General features: G+C 43.3%; 2 protein-coding genes across 6 annotated transcripts in view; one reads left to right on the top strand and one right to left on the bottom strand.

Annotated features, from left to right (window-relative positions):
- Positions 1-7,919: 7,919 nt before the first annotated feature.
- Positions 7,920-10,692, top strand: LOC132955161 (keratin, type I cytoskeletal 10-like). Its single transcript, XM_061027913.1, has 2 exons — positions 7,920-8,074; positions 9,391-10,692. The coding sequence occupies exon 2, from the start codon at positions 9,509-9,511 to the stop codon at positions 10,502-10,504; it is 996 nt and encodes a 331-aa protein (XP_060883896.1). The 5' UTR covers positions 7,920-8,074; positions 9,391-9,508; the 3' UTR covers positions 10,505-10,692.
- Positions 10,693-12,503: 1,811 nt separating this feature from the next.
- fmnl1b (formin-like 1b) overlaps positions 12,504-19,636 on the bottom strand; it is a 30,619-nt gene continuing 23,486 nt past the window's right edge. For 3 of the 5 annotated variants that reach the window (XM_061027866.1, XM_061027869.1, XM_061027867.1), the window contains 9 exons: positions 19,456-19,636; positions 18,907-18,975; positions 18,712-18,792; positions 18,434-18,563; positions 17,391-17,554; positions 17,181-17,282; positions 16,942-17,037; positions 15,218-15,332; positions 12,504-13,186 (listed from right to left, as the gene is read on the bottom strand). The exon at positions 19,456-19,636 is cut by the window's right edge and continues 54 nt beyond it. In XM_061027866.1, the coding sequence (XP_060883849.1) occupies positions 13,086-13,186; positions 15,218-15,332; positions 16,942-17,037; positions 17,181-17,282; positions 17,391-17,554; positions 18,434-18,563; positions 18,712-18,792; positions 18,907-18,975; positions 19,456-19,636 (1,039 nt within the window). In that variant the 3' untranslated portion in view covers positions 12,504-13,085. Of the gene's footprint in view, positions 13,187-14,194; positions 14,275-15,217; positions 15,333-16,941; positions 17,038-17,180; positions 17,283-17,390; positions 17,555-18,433; positions 18,564-18,711; positions 18,793-18,906; positions 18,976-19,455 lie in introns of all 5 variants that reach the window. The other 2 variants (XM_061027868.1, XM_061027870.1) reach the window with 1 other exon arrangement.

Genomic DNA, 19,636 nt, shown 5'->3' with positions numbered 1-19,636 from the left:
GAAGCAGCGGCAGTAGTTTCCATTAGCCGTAACAGCAGTTAGCACATGGCTAACATGGCTGACCTCCAGGTGACATGTCTGTACCATCTGGACGAGCGTGTCACCTCGCTCCACAGAGAGACCTCCAGGATTAGTATTCAGAGCTGGTTATGTTGTATGTCTTCCTGAATACCAACTATATTCCCTTTTTTTATTGCTGTGTAAACATTTATAGTCCAAAGACCCTGAGAGGAAGCAGACAATTTATTTTATTTGGTGTTATTTCCATGTTGACACAGTCAGGAGTGAGTTTGAGATAACATGATATAACTTGGTGTAAATGTAGAATAGAAAGACAACTTCCACAATATGTAACTCTGCCCCCTAGTGGTTAAAATGGGTACTGCAGTCCAGATTCTAAACATCATAGAGAGCTGTCTCCCCCCCCCCCCCCCCCCTCTCACAGGTCACCATGTGGTGGACTCTGAAGCTTCAGTGTTTATCCAGCTCTGCATGGGTCTGTAAACCTTTCTGTGTTCTAACCTCTCTCCATTTTTCAAAAGCATCTCCAATATTGATCCTAGTTTGAGCACGTTTCTGCTCGTGGAGCTTATTAGAAACATGCAGAGGCTTTTTAGGTCGGGTACAATCACTTCTATCTGAACCACTTCTCTTGCCCGCTTCCATCGCTGCAACACCTGTTGACCTGATAACTGCTCTCATATCTGACAAACTGAGGGGTGTCCAAAACGGCCGTGTGGGTGGTGTCTTAAAACCGTCTACCTTCTCTGGTCCAAACAAATCCAGAGCATTCAGGAGCAGAATCTAAAGTTAGAAGGAGGACATACTGGCTGCTGCATTGTTGTCAGAGAAGCCAGCACTTCAACATGTTTCCTTAATGATCAGATAGTAAGATACCTTTATCATCTCACTGATTGGACATTTAATATTTCATATGAAGACTCATGATACAGTAAAAAAGTCAGAAAACTCAAAGTTGCTGCCTTTTCAGTCCGTTTATAGTTTTATTTTTTGTGTTCACTGCTAAAAGAATTGTGACCCAGTACTCTAAAACTTCTTTCCGACACAGAAAAAGATAAAAAGAGGCGGTGCTCTTTGCGTCCCTCTCCGAGCCCGGGAGCCGCACCTGTCTGCGGCTGCTTTCATTGGCTGAAAGAGCCACAGATGTACGAGTGTCCCCCCCGAGGCAGCGCGCAGCACCTTGTCACCACAATCTGTTTTCTTTTTTTTCTTTTTTTTGTTGTTGTTGTTGTTGAAATGACTCTGTCGTCAAGCTCGGGTGCGTCCTCCTGCGTTCAGCCTTTTTCAACGCGGGAACAAACAATCTGAGCGTCGAGACGACGTGATTGGTGAGGCTGGTGGGTTGTAAAGGCGTTACAGTCGATCCTCACCAGGCTGAAGAATCCATCTGTGTGCTCCAGCTCTGTTGGCCAAACGGTGATTTTATTTCATACTGTCACTCAGACGGGGGCGTTAATATCTCTGACGTCCTCACCTCCTTTACTCACTCAGCCTCATTTAGGGTTCTGTTGTTCCCGCTGTCAGTCTGTCGGCTCTGAATAATCATAACGACAAATGGAGATTTTGAGAAGCCAGACATCTCAACAAACTGAAGCTTCAAACAGACAGGATGTAAACAAACCTCCCAGTTAGCCCCCCCCCCCCTTTATTTGACTTTCCTTATCTCCTGTCCTTGTCTCCTATCCTTATCTCTTTGCTCTGCCTCTTTTTATTTCTTGTCCCCTCTCCTTATTTCCTCTCCTACCATCTTGCATACTTGTCATTTTACCTCCTTTTATCTTATCTCCTGGTATTTTTCCAGAGCTTGAGTCTTCTTCTTTCCCTCTCTTACTTTCCTTATCTTCTGTCCTTGTCTCCTCTCTGCTCATCTCTCCCCTCCTTACCTACTTCCCCTGTATACTTTACTGTTGGTCATCTCATTCTTCCTTCCTCTGCTCTACTTTCATTATCTCATGTCCTAGTTTTCTCTCCTTACCTCTGATGTCCTCCAGGTTTGGTTCCTCCTCTCCTCTCCTCTCCTCTCCTCTCCTCTCCTCTCCTCCCCTGTCCTCTCCTCTCCTCTCCATTCCTCTCCTCTCCTCTCCTCTCCTCCTCTCCTCTCCTCTCCTCTCCTCTCCACCTTACATTATCCTTCCTATCCTCTCTTATGTACTCCCTCCCTTCCTCCTCTCCTCTCCTCTCCTCTCCTCTCCTCTCCTCTCCTCTCCTCTCCTCTCCCCTCCTCTCCTCTCCTCTCCTCTCCTCCTCTCCCCTCCTCTCCTCTCCTCTCCTCTCCTCTCCACATTACATTATCCTTCCTATCCTCTCTTATGTACTCCCTCCCTTCCTCCCTTCCTCCTCTCCTCCTCTCCTCCTCGCTGCGTCACACAGAGGAGGAGGAGAAGAAGAGGAGCTGAATCAGGACAGATTTTCCGTCTCTGTTCTCTAACAGCAGCTCGATGATCTCAGCCTTGTTTCTGCCTCATGCTTTACTCTCTCTCTTTCTCTCTCCTCACAAGCACGAGGAACGTCACTCGATGCACCAAAACCTGACGTCCCTGTCGACCAATCAGAGATGAAAACACAGAGTGTTGTTAGAGCAGGGGGGCGGGGCCTAATTCTAGAAACTCAGATGTTAGATGATTTGAAATACAAAGCGTTGTGTCTGTTTATAAATTGTGTCTTTTTTTCTTTTCCCCTCCCTCTCACTGCTTCTTGTTTTTGACTCTTGTTTTGCTCCTTTTGATCTTCCCTCTCCACTTTGCTTTTTTTTGGGACGGGGGGGGGGGACGGGGGGGCGCAGTGCTGAGATTTTTTTTTCTTTTTCTTTTTCTTTGTCACTGACGGCTGCTTCTTGTGCTCCAGCAGAAACGCTGCTCATCCTCCCGGCCAATCACCATCAGTCTCTCTGATGTTCCCCCTCACATCACATCAGTCTGTGAGCCGGTCCTCCGCTCCTCTTCCTCCCTCTCTTCATCCTCTGTCTGCTTCTCAGGTCTCAGCCGGACTAAAAACACGAGGAGCGAGAGCTCGGGTCATTCTGATCATCGTGAAGGCGTGACACTTTAATCGATCTCTTAAGTTAAGGTCATCAAAAGATCTCCCCAAGGAGTCAGACCGGCTGTCATCAAAACAATAATGAGGTCAAATGTTCCTCTCTAGTTCTGTTTCACATGAACACCTCTGGACCTGAAGTTTGAATCAGAAGAGGGATTACACCTCCGACATCTTCGCTTACTAAATATCATCCATCAAATCTAACAATCTAACTTAAGATCTGTGAGCCCAGGACCACGATGCTCAAGTTGACTTGGGTTCACAGATCTTCAATGAAGAGTGAAAAATACTAAATAGTACAGAACTTAGAGTGCAGACTTGTTTTGCAACAGGTGTAACAGCAAAGTTCCTGCATGTTGAGCCCTTTTAGGAAACATTTAGATCAAAATTACAGATCCAGAAATGGTGGAGGTGGGTGGGGAGGGTAAAAGTCTCCGAAAAACTACATATTTAAAAGGTCAAAGTTGAAAGATTAACATTAAAAACCTGAGAGAGAAAGCTGAGAAAATCCTTCCTGATACTCTCTGAGACAGAAGTCGTAAAGTAACCAAAAACGTTTGAAATTATTTGAGATGAAAGTCACACATTTTAAAGGAAAGACAGTTGATACTCCCAAAGATGAAAGATGTAAATTAAGAAGAATAAACATTTTTATTATCTGAGATAAAAGTCACAAGTTCACCTGCACAAAAAGAAACATCTCTAACAGCTCTACATATATGAGATAAATGTTTATATTCATATGGAAGAAAATCAAAATCTATCAGAGACGAGGTATGAGTTCAGAAGAAATGAAACAAAGGTGGAAATCTTGAGGATACATTTGGTGAATTTACAAGAAGCAGCTCAGTATGGCGTTAAAATAGTAACAACATCGATCACTTTAATGAAAACAACAGATCTTCATGTTTAAATGTGAAGGTTAAAGGAAGACTGTGTGACATGTTCCACATCAATAAATCATAAAGTCTGTCCTGTGTAAATGTGTCTCTGAGTCATGACTGTCTACAATGAGGGAGAAGCTCGAGTCCCGCTGGCTGTGTTGTTGTCAGAGCCGTGTTTACATGGACGGGACGGCCGGCTCCTCCCCTTGTGTATAAAAGCTGTTTTAGTCAAGAACTAGAGAGAAGAAGAAGAACATACTCACTGATTATTTGGATGTTAGTAAGAGTTTTTAGATCACGCTCATTCTGTGTCAGTTTACATGAAATATGAAGCTACGAGCTAACTAAAGAGCGCTAACATTAGCATGCTAACACAACAATGCAGCTCAAGGCAAGGACAATTTTGTCTTCCGTTTGCGCTAAAGTCCTTTGTGTGAACGTGAGTGGAGGGGGGGTTGGAGGTGTGTCTCTGGAGGAGGCGTGGCCTAACAGCAGTTTGTTTTGGTTTCATGCTGGAGCTCAAGGGCGACATCTACTGGATCAAAAAGTTGCACATTCTTCCTTTAACATTTTACACAAAAAAGACCAGAAAGTGATAAATCGTTGGAATCAGTTTTGGTCACATTCCCTTGATGTGAGTCCATCAGGGTGTTCACTTTAAATTAAATATATATTACATTCTGCTGAAGGAATAAAAAAACGATATAATCTCGTATTTAAAGTAAACGATGAGTATTATGTATGAAAGAGAAACACAGACAGTATTCTTCTATAAAAGCCTCCTGAACAAACACGTGTTTGAGAGCGGTGTGGTTGTAAATCAAAGCGTGGAGGCGACACAGCTGCTGAGAGACTGAGAAGACGTGAAAGTGTAAGAAGCGTGCGCACAGGAGCTGGACGTTTCTCTTTAATCGTGAATACATTACAGGAATGTATTAGTAGTGTCAGAATTAGCATTGCAAGCTAGCACGCACATAGACGAGCGCAGTCACAGTGTAACCTGAATCACATCAGATATATTGTATGTATATTAAAGGATCATTTAGTTTTTAGTTTGAGAGCTTTATTAACATGTAAAAAAGACAAAGTATCATCTATGTTTTATAATAATCAAGCTTGTTTTGTATTTTTATACTTGAAGAAGACGACGACTCATACGCATGTGACACATCGACTAAATGTAAATTATTATTATTTTTCTGCGTTGAAGATTTTTGTATTTTTGTTCTGCTAACATCGATCACAGCGGGCGGGCGGTCGGGTGGAAGCGAGGGGGGGGGAGGGGTCACACAGAAAGTCACCGCCTCATTTGTAAAAACAAAAAACAAAAAGAAAAGCACACATCCTCCTTCCTCTGAGACGATCGCCTCACGACGGTAGACGCCTCGTTTTGTAGCCGTTCCTCTCTACTATAACCTTCTCGTGTCCGTCCAGTACGCGGCGCGCTCTACACTTTATTGATGGTTTATTGATGAATGTGTTGATTGTTCCAAAACCATTTGTGGATGTTCAGAAAATGTATATAAACACAAATAATCTATAACAGAATTATGTGGAGATTTTTTTTTTTTTGAAACGGGGTGATTAAAAAAAAAGAATCCCGACTTGGCATGCATACTGTAAACATTCCTGGAGATCTGCACGCTGGGTCAACAGAGGTCTCCTTTCTTTGTGGATAATTCTGTGTATACCTGTGAGTGTATGATAGATTAACAGATTGTACAGTAACATAGATTTTGTATTATGTGAAAAATGAGCTGGGGGGGGTCAGAAGAAAAAAAGGCGATATAACTCTTAACTGTGAGAAGAATCCTGAAGCCCCGCCCCCCTCCGTGTGAGAGTGCTGCCTGCTGTGTGGGGTACGTGTTGTTTGTGAATCGTGACCAAGAATGATAATCTACTACAGAGTCCGTACGTATAACTCAAGACCAACTCAAACCGTGCAAAACAACACGACGCAAACTTTGTGTTATGGAGAGTCAAAGTTGCAGCTTCGTGTGAGAAAAATCAACCAGACTTTAAAAAAAGAAAAAGAATAAAAAGGTTGCTGCTTTTGTACGTTCCTGTTGTGTTTTTGTGACAATAAAGGTGACCCTCTTATTATACCTGACGTTTGTGAGTGTGAGTCTCTTTACGGCCTTCTTTTACTTCTTTACTTATCCACTCTGAAAATATACAACTCCTCCCGGAAACTGTTTTTTCAGAGTTTTCTGCAAGTTCCTCTCTCTTAGTTGTTCCACAGAGCAGGACAGAAAACCTTTGGCGATGCTGCTTTCAGCTGTTACGCTCCGAGACTGTGGAACGACCTTCCTGAGGGTCTGAGAGGAGCCGGGAATATCGAGATTTTTAAACGCAGTCTGAAAACTCATTTATTCAGTCTGGCTTTTATATAAATTCAATTCTTAACATTACTGTATTGTCTTTTTTATCCTACTACAATTTTAAATATTTTCCTCTTATGTATTTATTTTAATATCTTGTTGCTTTTATGTGTCGTATTTTATTTTTTCATTTTTATATAAATATGTTTTTTAATTCTTATTGGTGTGCATTAGTCTCTCAATGATTTTATAAACTACTTCTTGTCAATAACTTTTCTGCACTCTTGTTAAGCACTTTGAACTGCCAATTTAATTTGTCTGAAAGGTGCTTTATGAATAAAGTTTGATGGATTGATAAGTGAAAGCCCGATAAGTCACCTCCTGTTACCTGTGTTTCAAGTATCCTGTATGTCATGTGCATCAAACACTATGAAAGTTAATCATAATGACTTACCTCCTCCTCAGATTAGCCGAGCAGACAGCTAGCAGCAGCATCCTGTCACTCAGAGTGCTGGAAGAGGAAATGACTTCACCTTCATGACACGATAAGTCAGTATCATGAAGTAAGATTTTAAGTCACATAAACAAAAAACAATCTTGGTCCGAGTAGTTTGAACATTAAATTAACATAAATGAGTTAAATCAGTGGTTGCAAGTTTGTCCATTCATCAGGAGATGTTTATACGCCTGCTTGAAATGCCTGATATAACGTGGGACCTGATTCCAGACGACCTCTGACCTCAACTGTTTTTGTAAGCGGGTAGTTCAAGTTCAGGTTCAAGTTATCTTTATTAGTCAAATGCACAACATAACAGGCAAAGCAGTCTTAGCTGGCAATGAAATGTTTGTGTTCCAAGCTCTCCTTAACAATGCAAAAATAAAAAAAATACAAATACAAATACAAATAATAAATAAATATAAAATTAAATTAAATAAAAAATAAAAAATAAAAAATAAAATAAATAAAAATAAAAATAAAATAAATAAAACAATAACAACATTAATAACTGGGATTGATGGTTGCGAGAGTGATCTAGTGATGCGTTCCTGACTCGTGTTGGATCCTGGAATGAGAGTTAATGTTATGGATCTGACAGTAATATCTTCAGGTAGCTGGTTGTTACTCTTTCTCCGGGAGCTGGTAGTAAACTTTCCAGATTTTTCCAGCTCAAATAGACCGTACATAAAAGACCAAAACATTTTTAAGCTGTTACTGCCAAAGGTAATTAAGAATAGGAATAGGAATGATGGGATACGATGCACCTTATTGTTAAGTTGTCATGGACTCGAAGCTTCAATGTGGAGAATATGTATTTATTTATGTCTCTGATATGTTTTACATTCTTAATGTCGACCTTCAGGCCCGTCATGCTTCTTATCAGCATGTTTAAAATCATTTTAATGCTCAGGTTTGGACGGACACGTGTACAAGCAAATTCCAGCAGTGATACCTTCACTGGGTTCTTATCAGGTGTGTTTTTACTTTTATTACAGTTTGACCCTCCAGAGCACAAACATCACCTCCCAGTCTGCAGATGTCTGATCTATTCTTCAATGTCATAATAAATCGAGCCGTTTTGCACTCGTCTGATGTCTCCTGTTTTCCCCTCGAGGTACCTGGAAGTGATTAACTGCAGAGGCTCCGCCCTCGTGCTCTCAAGGCTTCACTTCCTGATCTTTGTCCTCAGATCAAATCAGACCGAGCAGACCGTTTACTCAGCCTGCGTCTGAGTGAGAACTTTATTTTTGGAGAGAAAAAGGAGAGCAGGTCGTGTCTGAAGAAACAGAAGCTGGTGGAATAGTCAACTGACTGTAAGTACAAAGAGATAAAACACTCGTCTGAATCTGCTGAAACAAGTCAGAGCTGCAGCTTCACTCACTGTCAACAGTTTCAGATCACTTTCTCCTCCTGATATTTAACACGATTAAAGTCCTGCATGTTTCTCTCCGAGCTTCTAAAGTCAACTTTGGGTTTGTGAAAACGATTAAGACGATTGCTGCAGTCATAAGTTGAGATCATAAAACTTCCCAAACTGGAATAACTTCAGAGCATGTAATAAAAGAGTCACGCCCGTTTAACACAACCTCCTGACAGCCGGTATGGAGGGTCAAAAGTGCCACGATCATGAACTTTAACAGCACTTTTTAAATGTTGGGAAAAATGTTTTAAACTTGAATAAATAGTTTCATTAAGACAAGAATTAAACATATTATTTATTTTAACAACCCCCAGAAGCTCCGCCCCCTGCAGGACGTAGTGTGTACGTTTACTGCTTGTAGCTACACTGCAAGCTAATGCACGCTAGCACAAGCTAACCGCCGGTGTTTGTCACCTTCCTGTCCAACAGGAAGTAGATCAACTCCACGTCCACGGGTAAAAGACAACACAAGGTTCACCCTCGTTTCAGAACCAGCTTTATCCACTTGGTGTTTCTCCTCACTCTCATTATATTTTCTCTTCTTTGCTGCTACGTCCACGTCCATCATATTCACCGCTTTGAATCTCGTCCAATCACTGAGTTGTATCCACTCCTAAACTCACCTGCTGCGCTGTCATTGGCTGGAGGAAACACACCAGCTCCGCCCAGAAACGTCCCGAGTCAACCAGAACAAAGCAGAACAGTAAAATCCAGTGAGAGGACAGAGTCTCTGCAGACACAGTCACCAGCACACATGTACGGAGGCCCAGAAGGGACGATGGAGCAGCTTCATCTGTATTTTATTTTGAAGGAAAAACATACTGACTCTATCTTAAAGAAATAAACGCTCAGTTTAAGAAGAATTATTCCTGGGAAAAAAGAAGCAGTTGTTTCTGTATTAATAAGAACATCAGGATTATGAAATAAAAGTAGAAGAGACAAAACAGTCGGGGAAGGTTTGCTTCCTTAAGTAGCCGAAATGAGAGCTCCTGTCGGGGTTTTATTTTGGTAATTCAGAAAAATGGAGGGGAAAAAAAACTCACTTTTCCTCACAGTGAAAGCAAAACGCTTCAGCAGACTTTCACATTTGTTGCTTTTAAATGACTTAAAAACTCTGATTTGAAAAGGGAAAACCTTTTTACATAAATGTTTTGTTCTCCGTCTGTTCATGTTGATTATTTTAAACTTTTATCTGTTTTTCAAACACAGGCAGAAAAGAGAAAACCTTCCCGTCCCCGATGAGCACTTCTGGTTTTATTTCTGAAACGTCATCGACCTCGCCGCTCGTCGATCATCTGATGGACTTCTGTGACGATCGTCTCTGAAGATGGACGATCTATTTGACTTTGAAGGCGGCTCTTCGACCTGCAGAGTCTTCCTCCCTCAGACGAACATTAAAGACGAACTCATCGTTAGATTAACGGCGTTCTCCTGCCTCTACAACCAACGCAGAGATCGTCTCCTGAGAGTCTCCGAGAGCTTCACGCTGACGGCAGCTCGCCTCCGAGAGGGCGCTCCCGAGAACAAACCGGTGCGGGTCGTGTTCACCGTGTTTGGAGGCGCTCTCGGAGCAGCGTGCGGGGTCGTTTCTGGAGGAGTTTGGGGCTTCCTGGGCGCCGTCAGTGCGGCAACGTTCACCAGGATTTGTGGTCAAATCGGCGCAGTCGGTGCGACTGTGGGCTTCCTGGGCAGCGTGTTGGGCGGCGTGGTCGGGGGAGTTTTCTGCGGAGCTGTCGGAGGAGCAGTCGGCGCCGCAGCGGGAGGATCTGAGAGTCCGCTTCACGGCGTCGTCAGCGATGTGGCTTGGTTCACCGTCGGTGGTGCGACTGGAGGTTCAATCGGAGGTATTTTCGGCGGGACGGTCGGCGCTGCGGGCGGAGCGGTCGGCGGTGCTTTTGGTGGGTTGTTTGCGACGAGATTTGCGAGCGACTTAGCGGGAAGCATCTTCGGTCGCTTTAGTGGAACCGAAGATTCAAAAAGACAGAAAAAGAAGTCGGAGAACATGAGAGTGATTCAGGAGACCGCGGGAGATTTCAGAGAGACCATCAAACCTCTGATGGAAGAGATGAAGGCGATCAAGTCGATGGGCGAGAAAGTGGACGACAGCGACGGCGTGCGCGGTGTAGCTGCACGAATAGAAAACACTCTGGTGTCCGTGACAACGCTGGAGAGAACTCTGATTGACTCTCAGAGGGCCTCGGATCTGTCACAGTTTGTCTCCGGTGTTGAAGAAGCAGCGAGACAAAGCAGAACAATCACAGAGGAGCTGAAGAGGACGAGAGAGGAGGCGCAACGAGTTCTGGTTTCACTGAGGAAACGCTGAAGACCGTCAGCGAACCACGACTCAAAATAACTGCTGGGAATAGAGCTGCTTAAAAAAAAAAGAGAATTGTACAAAATGAAACCTAATGGGAATCAATTAAAGTAAAAATCTTCACTGTTAGCTGAGCATAAAAACATTTTCATGATCTTTGAATGTACTTAATTAAAAGAGAAATATATGTTTTCAAATGTCTTATTTTGATTGAAACATTAAAGGTCACAAATTCTGCTAAATCCACCATGTTCCTCTAACTCTAACATGTGTCTCTAGTCCGTCTACAAACCCCCCAATGATGAGAAAAGTCCATCCTTTCCGTCTTTTGCCTGCTCCACTTTTCAGAAAATGTGTGCTCAAACAGGCCGTTTGGAGATTTCCCCTTCATGACATCACAAAGGGCAGTAGCCCCTCCCCCAGGTGGGTGACACTCCCACAGCTAGGTGTTTGTTCTGCCCTCTGAGTCTGCCTTCTCACCGTAAACAATAGGACATGGAGCGAGAAAGCACCGAGTACACCCGAGCCCTTCCAGAGAGGGGGCGTGGTCAGACACAGCTCATTTACATATTTAAAGGTACAGACACAGAAACAGCCTGTTCTGAGCAGGGCTGAAATAGAGGGGTTTATAGACATGATCAAATACAGGATCAGAGTGGATTTAGAACAAGAAACTTCACACACATGTTGAAGAGGAACTCTGAGACTTATTTAAACTGAAGAAGAGGAGGAGAATATATGATTAAAAAATTACTTAAAGAGGATATTTACCAACAAAAATAAATCTGTGTTTTTGCCTTCTTGCTTTTAATGACTGAGTCAGATTATTGAAAAAGCTCTCCGTTTTATAATCTGTTAATTAACCCGTCGTTTCATGTCGAGGAAAAACATAAATCTGTAATTAATATTGACTATTAGCGGTTAATCCATTCATGGTTCTTAAACAGCAGGAGAAAATATCTGCAGATAAAGACACGATGCAGAAAACCCTCCGAGCTCAGGATGTCTTGTGTCGGGATGAGGAGGCATAACCGCTCATACGAGAGCAGATCTCAGGAGGAAAGATGTCTCTGTTATTGTTTTCTTTGTGTTTCTGTTGTTTCCTCGCTTTGATGGATTGAAGATCTGCGGGGTGAAAAGGTCACCGGCAGAGAAACACTTTCTGTTTTTGTCCGCTGTAGTCAGTTTCTGAAAAAGCAGAAAAAACCTCAGCGACGGTTTAAACGTCATACTCTCTGTTTTTAAAGAAAGCGTGTCTCAGGTATCTCTCAGCTGTTCCTCGTCCTCTCTGCAGAATCTTTTACACCACATCTAAATGTTGTGACGCTAACTTGCAGCTCAGGTGTTGAAAAAGTAGTTTTTATTCTCCTTTGAAGAAACTTAAATCTTTTTATTTTGTTTGCAAATGAAACAAAAGTTAAAGCTTGTTACAGCGGATGGAAATGTGAAACAGGAAATTAGAGGGGGATTGACATTCAGGAAAGGAGCCACAAGTCGGAGTTGAACCCGGGCTGCCCGCTTTGAGGACTACATCCACTGAACCACTCGGCCACTCGCTCCTGTTCACTCGCCTCAGCTTGCATTAGTAGTTTTACTTTCCTTAATTTCCCCACCTGTGTGTTTGTTTGCTCCGCCCCCATCAGGCCTTAAATGGTCGAGTGTGAAGCCAGCCTTTGCAGATCAAACATAAAGGGCGGAGCTTGGCCTTTTAACGGTCAATAACATCCTGAAAGCAATTTTTAACCTCACAGGGAGCCATGAAGGGACGCAGCAACAGGTGTAATGTGGTCACTCTCTGTTAAATAATCTCCGCCCGGGTCCTCTCTCCTTCCTCTAAACTGTAAACAGTAATGTGGTGAACATATGGGGACACACCTGGTCTTATTTGAAGACTGAAAGGTGTGTTAGTCGGGATATCTGAGTTTGAAATCAGGATGTTAGCATGTTAGCACGTTAGCATTTTGATGTTACAGGACAGAAACAATAAAGCGAAGAGACACACACGTGGTGACGGTATAAAATGGTTTATTAGTTGAAATGCAGAAGCACAGTCGAAGTTCTCCATCATTACGCCTCAGTAGTAAAAATAATTTAAATATATTACAAATCTTCAGCCTGAATTTGAGGTTTCCTCGAGGACGGGACGACGGACAGCTCGATTAATAATCTACTTCAAATAAAACCAATTAAAAAATCATGTGTGGAGCTTTTTTTTTAAAGAAAACGATCAAAATGATTTATGAGCGGCGCTCCGTCCATCAAAGTTTGACGTCTTTGAAGAGTCACTCTGAGGCGAGCGGCGGCGTCTCTGCCGAACATTTAATCGTCTTAACGAGCTCGTATGACAGCCGGCGCCGTTATCTCTGAGAGCAGATAATATCCTCTCTTATATCTGATTGTCTAAATCACAGATCCTCTCTACAGTCATCAGTTTCTAATTCATCAGGAAGGAGCCTCTCTGTGTGATCTCATTCATGCTCACGTCTGCAGGCTTCAACATGCAGGAGACGACGAGCCGGTTGCCGTGGTGAGTTTATGGCGGCGCTTTGTGCTTTGTGTGTAGTTGTTGTTGTTGTGTTAGTTTTTTTGTTCACAGGGAGATGTCTGAGGACACGTGCAGCTGCTGTCCTGGTTTCCACTTGGTGCTGCGCCGGCTGCCGTCCGTCCGTCTGTACGGCTGATTCCTTAAATCTGAAGAAGAAGAAGAAGAAGAAACGCTGAAGATGAAGAGCGAGGACGTTGAAAGATACTCAGGTATTCAACAAAACACAAATCACTCCTTCTAAACAGCAGATCAACACATGCAACCTTAAAGCTATTCATGAAAGTTACATTTTCAAAGACTTTTAACCATCCGAGCACTCGATGGTTTGCTACTGACTAAATACTGGGAGCCTTTTTTTTTTCTTATTGTGATGTGACTTCCTGGAAAAAGTCAAATGCTGTATCTTTAAGAGAACTTTACAACCTGAGCTGAAAGGTAATATTAGTCAATGAGGAACTTTTAAACATGATGCAGCCGTTTAATTAGAGCACGGAGATCGTGCAGACAGTCTATGGTCGTGCAGCGATCACAGGGAATAAAGGTCACCGCCCCCTGCTGCGTTCTCACATCAGCTCACTCTGACTTTCTGCTGAATAAAGGAGGGCTAGCTAAAAAGCCTCTGCATGTTTCTAATAAGCTCCACGAGCAGAAACGTGCTCAAACTAGGATCAATATTGGAGATGCTTTTGAAAAATGGAGAGAGGTTAGAACACAGAAAGGTTTACAGACCCATGCAGAGCTGGATAAACACTGAAGCTTCAGAGTCCACCACATGGTGACCTGTGTGAGCATGGACTCTAGAGAGGAGGGGGGGGGGGGGGGGGGGGGGCAGCTCTCTATGATGTTTAGAATTTAGACTGCAGTACCCATTTTAAACACTAGGGGTCAGAGTTACATACTGCTACTTTAAATGCAAAAACAGATTATCTACAGTTAAATTCAGTGTCAGCTTCGACTGGAGTAGGTTCCGTTTTTTTGTGCTTTAAAAATAAATACTAAAATAACCTTTAAATCAGGTGCACGAGAACATCATGTTTCACTCCCGACTCGTTAAAGAGAAAGAAAGAAATCTGTTACACTCTGAGAAAAGCTTGTGGAAAAACATGATCAGCAGAGCGTCAGAGAAACAGCTGTGAGGGATTTAAAGATGTCACCTCCTCACTGAAGACGGAGTCACAGAAGAGACGAGAGGAGCGTTTGGCAGAGCGAGCCGTGAAGGGCACGGACTTTAGAGCTGAAGAGACGGGAAGAGAGGAGGGACAAAAAAAGAAAAAAAAGCGAGGAGGACAGGAAAAGTGAGATTAGCCTTCAAAGAGAGACAGGAGGAGTGAAGAGTAAAACGAGGTGACATGTTTAGAAAAGCAGAGACAGGAGATTAACTGAAGGATGAAAACAAACAAACAAGAGTTAAGAGAGGAAACAAATAAAATCCAAGAAACACTAAAAGAGCTACATCAACTTCTTTTGAAGGGAAATCTAAATATTGAAAATAAAACATTCAATATAAAATCTCAGAGTGCCTCAAATGTAAAAACAAAAACAATTTGTGTCCTCTGAGAGAAAGAGTTAGCTTAGCTTAGCATAAAAACAGTCTTTTATTTTTAGTTTCCTTTAAAAGTTATGAATGTGTGTTTAGATCAAAGATGTCAATCCATCATTAATGTTTGAAAACAAGATTGATTGAGCAAGCAGGACCTTTGCTCAGTGTCGCCCCTTGTGGCCATTGTGGAGAAAAACACCCCCTAAAATCTGTGAGGTTCCACTGGGTGTCTTAGCAGTGATTGACCTTAGGGGGGCAGTAATGAGCCAAATACACACAATAACTCCAGCTGCTAATTTCCACAGACTCTGTACAGGCCACGGTCTTGGGGTTGAGAGTCTTGCCCAAGGACCCATTGGACATGTGGCTGCAGGAGCTGGGGATTGAACCCCCGACCTTCAGGTCAAGAGACGACCGACTCTACCACTGAGCCACAGCCGCCCTTTAAAAAACACTTCAGGGCGTGTGGAAGGAACCTTACTATCCTCAAATTAGTAATCCATCAGTTATGATAAAACCGTGGGTATAAGCTGTGTGTGTGTGTGTGTGTGTGTGTGTGTGTGTGTGTGTGTGTGTGTGTGTGTGTGTGTGTGTGTGTGTGTGTGTGTGTGTCGTTTGTGTCTCAGGTGTTGTGTACCTGTGATGATGTCCTCGATCGCCCCGTCCTTCCCCTCCCTCACCAGAGGGGTCACCTGTCTCTTCTTCAGCTCGGCGATCAGATCCATGTGAGGCGGTTTGGACGTCACACACACCTGAAACATCGAACATGTTGTGACTCGCTGTGTGTGTGTGTGTGTGTGTGTGTGTGTGTGTGTGTGTGTGTGTGTGTGTGTGTGTGTGTGTGTGTGTGTGTATGTGTGTGTGTGTCTCTTCTGTTCGACGCTCGAGTCCGTTTTATTTATACGTCTCAGAGTTACCGCTCCGGAGATCGTCCTCCGAGTGTTTTACAACCTGCAGACGACAAACTGTGCACCGCTCCTCGGGGTAATAATAACACGGCGGCGGCGGGTTAGAAATACGAGCAGACAGACGATCAGACGGGCTGTAAACAAACCTGCAGCTCAGGCACCATGATTAGTTACACCTTCAGTCAGAGTGTGTGTGTGTGTGTGTGTGTGTGTTTATTAATTCTTCTGTGAGTCTCTAAAACTTGTTCCCTCATATTTCTGCGTGGACTTTTTTCATTTCTACAAACATGATTTTCACATAAACTCACATCTGCTGTTTTTTAACACTAATCATAAATAATCATCGTTATCTCGTCCCGTGTTCTACGGTTTGTTATTCAGAGACATCCAGCTTTAATCTTCCATGAGCGAGCACTTATCATCAGTAAACACTGCACCACTATTTTTTATTTACTTTGACCTTATGGAAGAAAACACCTTAGTCTTCTTAGCTTTTAATAACGGACTATAACCGAACAGTTATCACGACTTTAATCTCGTAAAATAAGGACTTTAAACTTGTTAATTTACGGCAATAATCTTGTAATAATACAACTTTTTTTCTGGTAAATTTGAGACCTAATGTGAGCTGGATTATTTCTTTGTGTAGTCTATGTATTGTGTGTTTCCGGCAGCAAACAAATTTCCCTGTAAGATACCTTTGACCTTTGACCTTGATATCATGAAATTAAAAACTTTTTTAATTTACGACAATTATCTCGTAATATTACGCCTTTAATTCTTTAAATCTCTGATTGTTTCTCTTTTATGTGGCCGTAACTCTCCATCACATAAATCCTCTGAAAGTCTTTTTGTCTTTGATTAAGAAAAACCCACAGGCCGTTTACTCTACATATTTTCTTTCCCCTCATGTTTTTATAAATATATTTCCACTTTGATAATAAATACTAAGATTCAAGTGTTTCTAACAGCCTGTCCTTATAAACTTTAACTTCCCAACTGAAGAAGCTGGAGGATAACTCGGACAGGAAGGATCAGATTACTCCTGATTTGATCCTCAGAAGTGTAAACATGTTTGTTTTTCCTGCTTTGTTTGTTTTGCGATTTTGAAGCACAGACTGTAAATATGAATGTTTGAAGCCTGAGTGACATCACCTGTCTGTTCCTGCAGGGGGCGCTGGAGTCTTATCAGCCTAACTTTCAGTCAACCTGACTGAGAGCTGGAGCTGAGGCGGGTTTTAAACCTCCTGACAAACCGTTACACCGCGCCCACCTTTTCAGCTTTTTAGAATGGGTGTGTATGTGACTTCCTGTGCTTCTGCAGCCAGCCTCTAGTGGACACTTGATGAACTGCAGGATTTTGCACTTCTGCATCAGCTTCATTTTTCAACTTGCTTGTTTTGAAGCCGTCCTGGAAGCTGGATGAATCGCTCAGCACTTTATATTTAGTCACCTTGTTTCTGGTGTCATCAGGTTTGGGCGGCGTTGGCGGAGCTTCAGTCTGAACGCCTTTCTGTTTCTTCCTCAGCTCGTTCTCCTGCTCAGCTTGCTGTCAGAGAACAGAGAGTGTTTGTAACGGTATCTTCTGAACATCTGAAGGTCAAACATGAGCTCAGCGGGGCCGCCTGATTGGCTTTTACATTTATCTGTTATCTGTACCGTCAGGAGTCAGTAAAGAGGGAGTTATCTGACCTTGTACGCTTTAATGAAGCGGATGAAAAACGGGAAGAAGACGGAGGGCGGAGTGGTTTTAGAGTTCTCCCCAAAGTACTCCACGGCTGAGTCGTACGCGTCCTGGAAGAGGGACGAGAAAAGAGCAACATATACGTCAGATCAGGAGAAAAATCAGATGTAGAATTATTTAAATGATCTTTAGATAATATAGTGATTCAGATTTCTGACCTGGGCTGTTTTCCCGTCAGCGATGAGAGAGCTGAGCAGCGCCGTGTTGCTGCTCAGAAACGTCTGCAGGACTGGATTATCTTTTTCCACCGACAACTCTCTGCTGGTCAGCTCCAGACCTCTCTCCAGAGAGCGCACGTCCTGCAGGATGCTGTCCAGAGAAACTACACACACACACACACACACACACACACACACACACACACACAGAGGGAGGAGTCAGTGCATCATTTAGCAAACATCAGCAAACAAATTATAAAATGTAGCTTTTGTTTCATGCATCATACTCCTGCCCACTTCAAAACTCACTGCTCCTCTGGTTTAAAATGATCTTCAGTTGTGCTGGAGGAACACAGCAGATAATGCTCTTTAAAGAACAGCTAACATGTAACTCTGACCCCTAGTGTTTAAAATGGGTACTGCAGTCCAGATTCTAAACATCATAGAGAGCTGTCCCCCCCCCCCCTCCTCTCTAGAGTCCATGCTCACTCAGGTCACCATGTGGTGGACTCTGAAGCTTCAGTGTTTATCCAGCTCTGCATGGGTCTGTAAACCTTTCTGTGTTCTAACCTCTCTCCATTTTTCAAAAGCATCTCCAATATTGATCCTAGTTTGAGCACGTTTCTGCTCGTGGAGCTTATTAGAAACATGCAGAGGCTTTTTAGGTCGGGTACAATCACTTCTATCTGAACCACTTCTCTTGCCCGCTTCCATCACTGCAACACCTGTTGACCTGATAACTGCTCTCATATCTGACAAACAGAGGGGAGTCCAAAACGGCCGTGTGGGGGGGGGTCGCCTTAAAAGCGCCTACCTTCTCTGGTCCAAACAAATCCAGAGCATTCAGGAGCAGAATCTAAAGTTAGAAGGAGGACATACTGGCTGCTGCATTGTTGTCAGAGAAGCCAGCACTTCAACATGTTTCCTTAATGATCAGATAGTAAGATACCTTTATCATCTCACTCTCTACACATCTCACTGATTGACCCTTTAAATTATAACTCCTACTACAGTCAACCTGTGTTCATGTTCATGTTGCTCACCCAGCGCCGCCTTGTCCAGGAAGTGCAGCTCGCTGTAGAAGGTCTGGAGCTCGGGGTATTTCTCCTGAATTTTGCAGACGATGAAGTGAAGCAGCGTCTGTCTGCGGTCTGTGGATTTAGTGTCTAAGAGCTGTCAAACGAAAAAAAAGTTAGGGAACAGAAAAACATCACGCAGACATCAAAGAATTCTGAGATAAAGTAAAGAAAAGTTCCACAGTCGGTTGAACTCCTGGTGAACTGAAGAAGTGAACTGATTCATGTGAGAGTTTTTGACTCACCAGATCTAAACTCTGCAGGCGGAAACCGTACGCCGCTCCTCGTTTGCTGCTGTTCATGTAGTTCCCAAACGCTAAAATGATCTAAAAACACCCGAAACAGAACAGAACAATGTGCAGAACGAAAACTCAGACATCGGCTGTTTTTTCTTTTTCGACATCGTGTTCGTGATGATCGTAAAACATTTGTGGACTCACCTCGAGGATTTTCTTCAGCTTGCTGGAGGATTTGATCGACATGGAAGCAGCGATAAGAGCGTTCAGTTGCTGCCAGAGAGAGTTAAAAACTGATTATTATTTTTATTTAAATCAGCTTAGATCCAAACTAAACAGATTATAAGATTTTGGTGTAAATTGTCTTTAGGTCCTGACAGAAATTAATAACTCAGGTTCTCTGAAAAAGGAACAAAGAAAATCCTTCATCTGTAGAAGTTTGTAAGTCTGTAAAAACTTCAACCAATGTCTGCCACGAGGTCCCAATCTGATGAACCAATCAGACGCCTCCCTGCTCGTTCTCTACCTCCTTGCGTTCACGAGCCCACACTCAAAGCATGAGCTGAGGTCCGCTTCTGGAGAAACGGCGCTCGTGCATGTAAGTGAGGGGGCGTGGCTTTAGAGGGAGCACAGAGGGGGAGGGGGCGGGTGCAGCCCCAACCCTGCCTTTAACTTGCATTCAGCCTCATCTGTGAGAATGTTTAAAGCTTGACATTTCCCCCCTCCCCCCTCCCCCCCCCCAGGTGAACTCACGGGCTGTATTGTCTGGACGCTCTCGGGGAAGTTGCCCATGAAGGTGAGCATGCTGATTCGCTGGGAGAGGCGCGGGATCTTGCTGAAGCGCACCATGAAGCGGTCCTCCTCGCTGAGCTCGTCCAGGGGCCTGCCCTCGCACTCGTAGTTGTGGATGAGCTTCGTCTCGTACTCCGTGGGG

This window comes from Labrus mixtus, chromosome 21 (assembly GCF_963584025.1).
Source record: "Labrus mixtus chromosome 21, fLabMix1.1, whole genome shotgun sequence".
Taxonomy (NCBI): Eukaryota; Metazoa; Chordata; class Actinopteri; order Labriformes; family Labridae; genus Labrus; species Labrus mixtus.
This window is presented reverse-complemented; position numbering and strand designations above follow the sequence as displayed.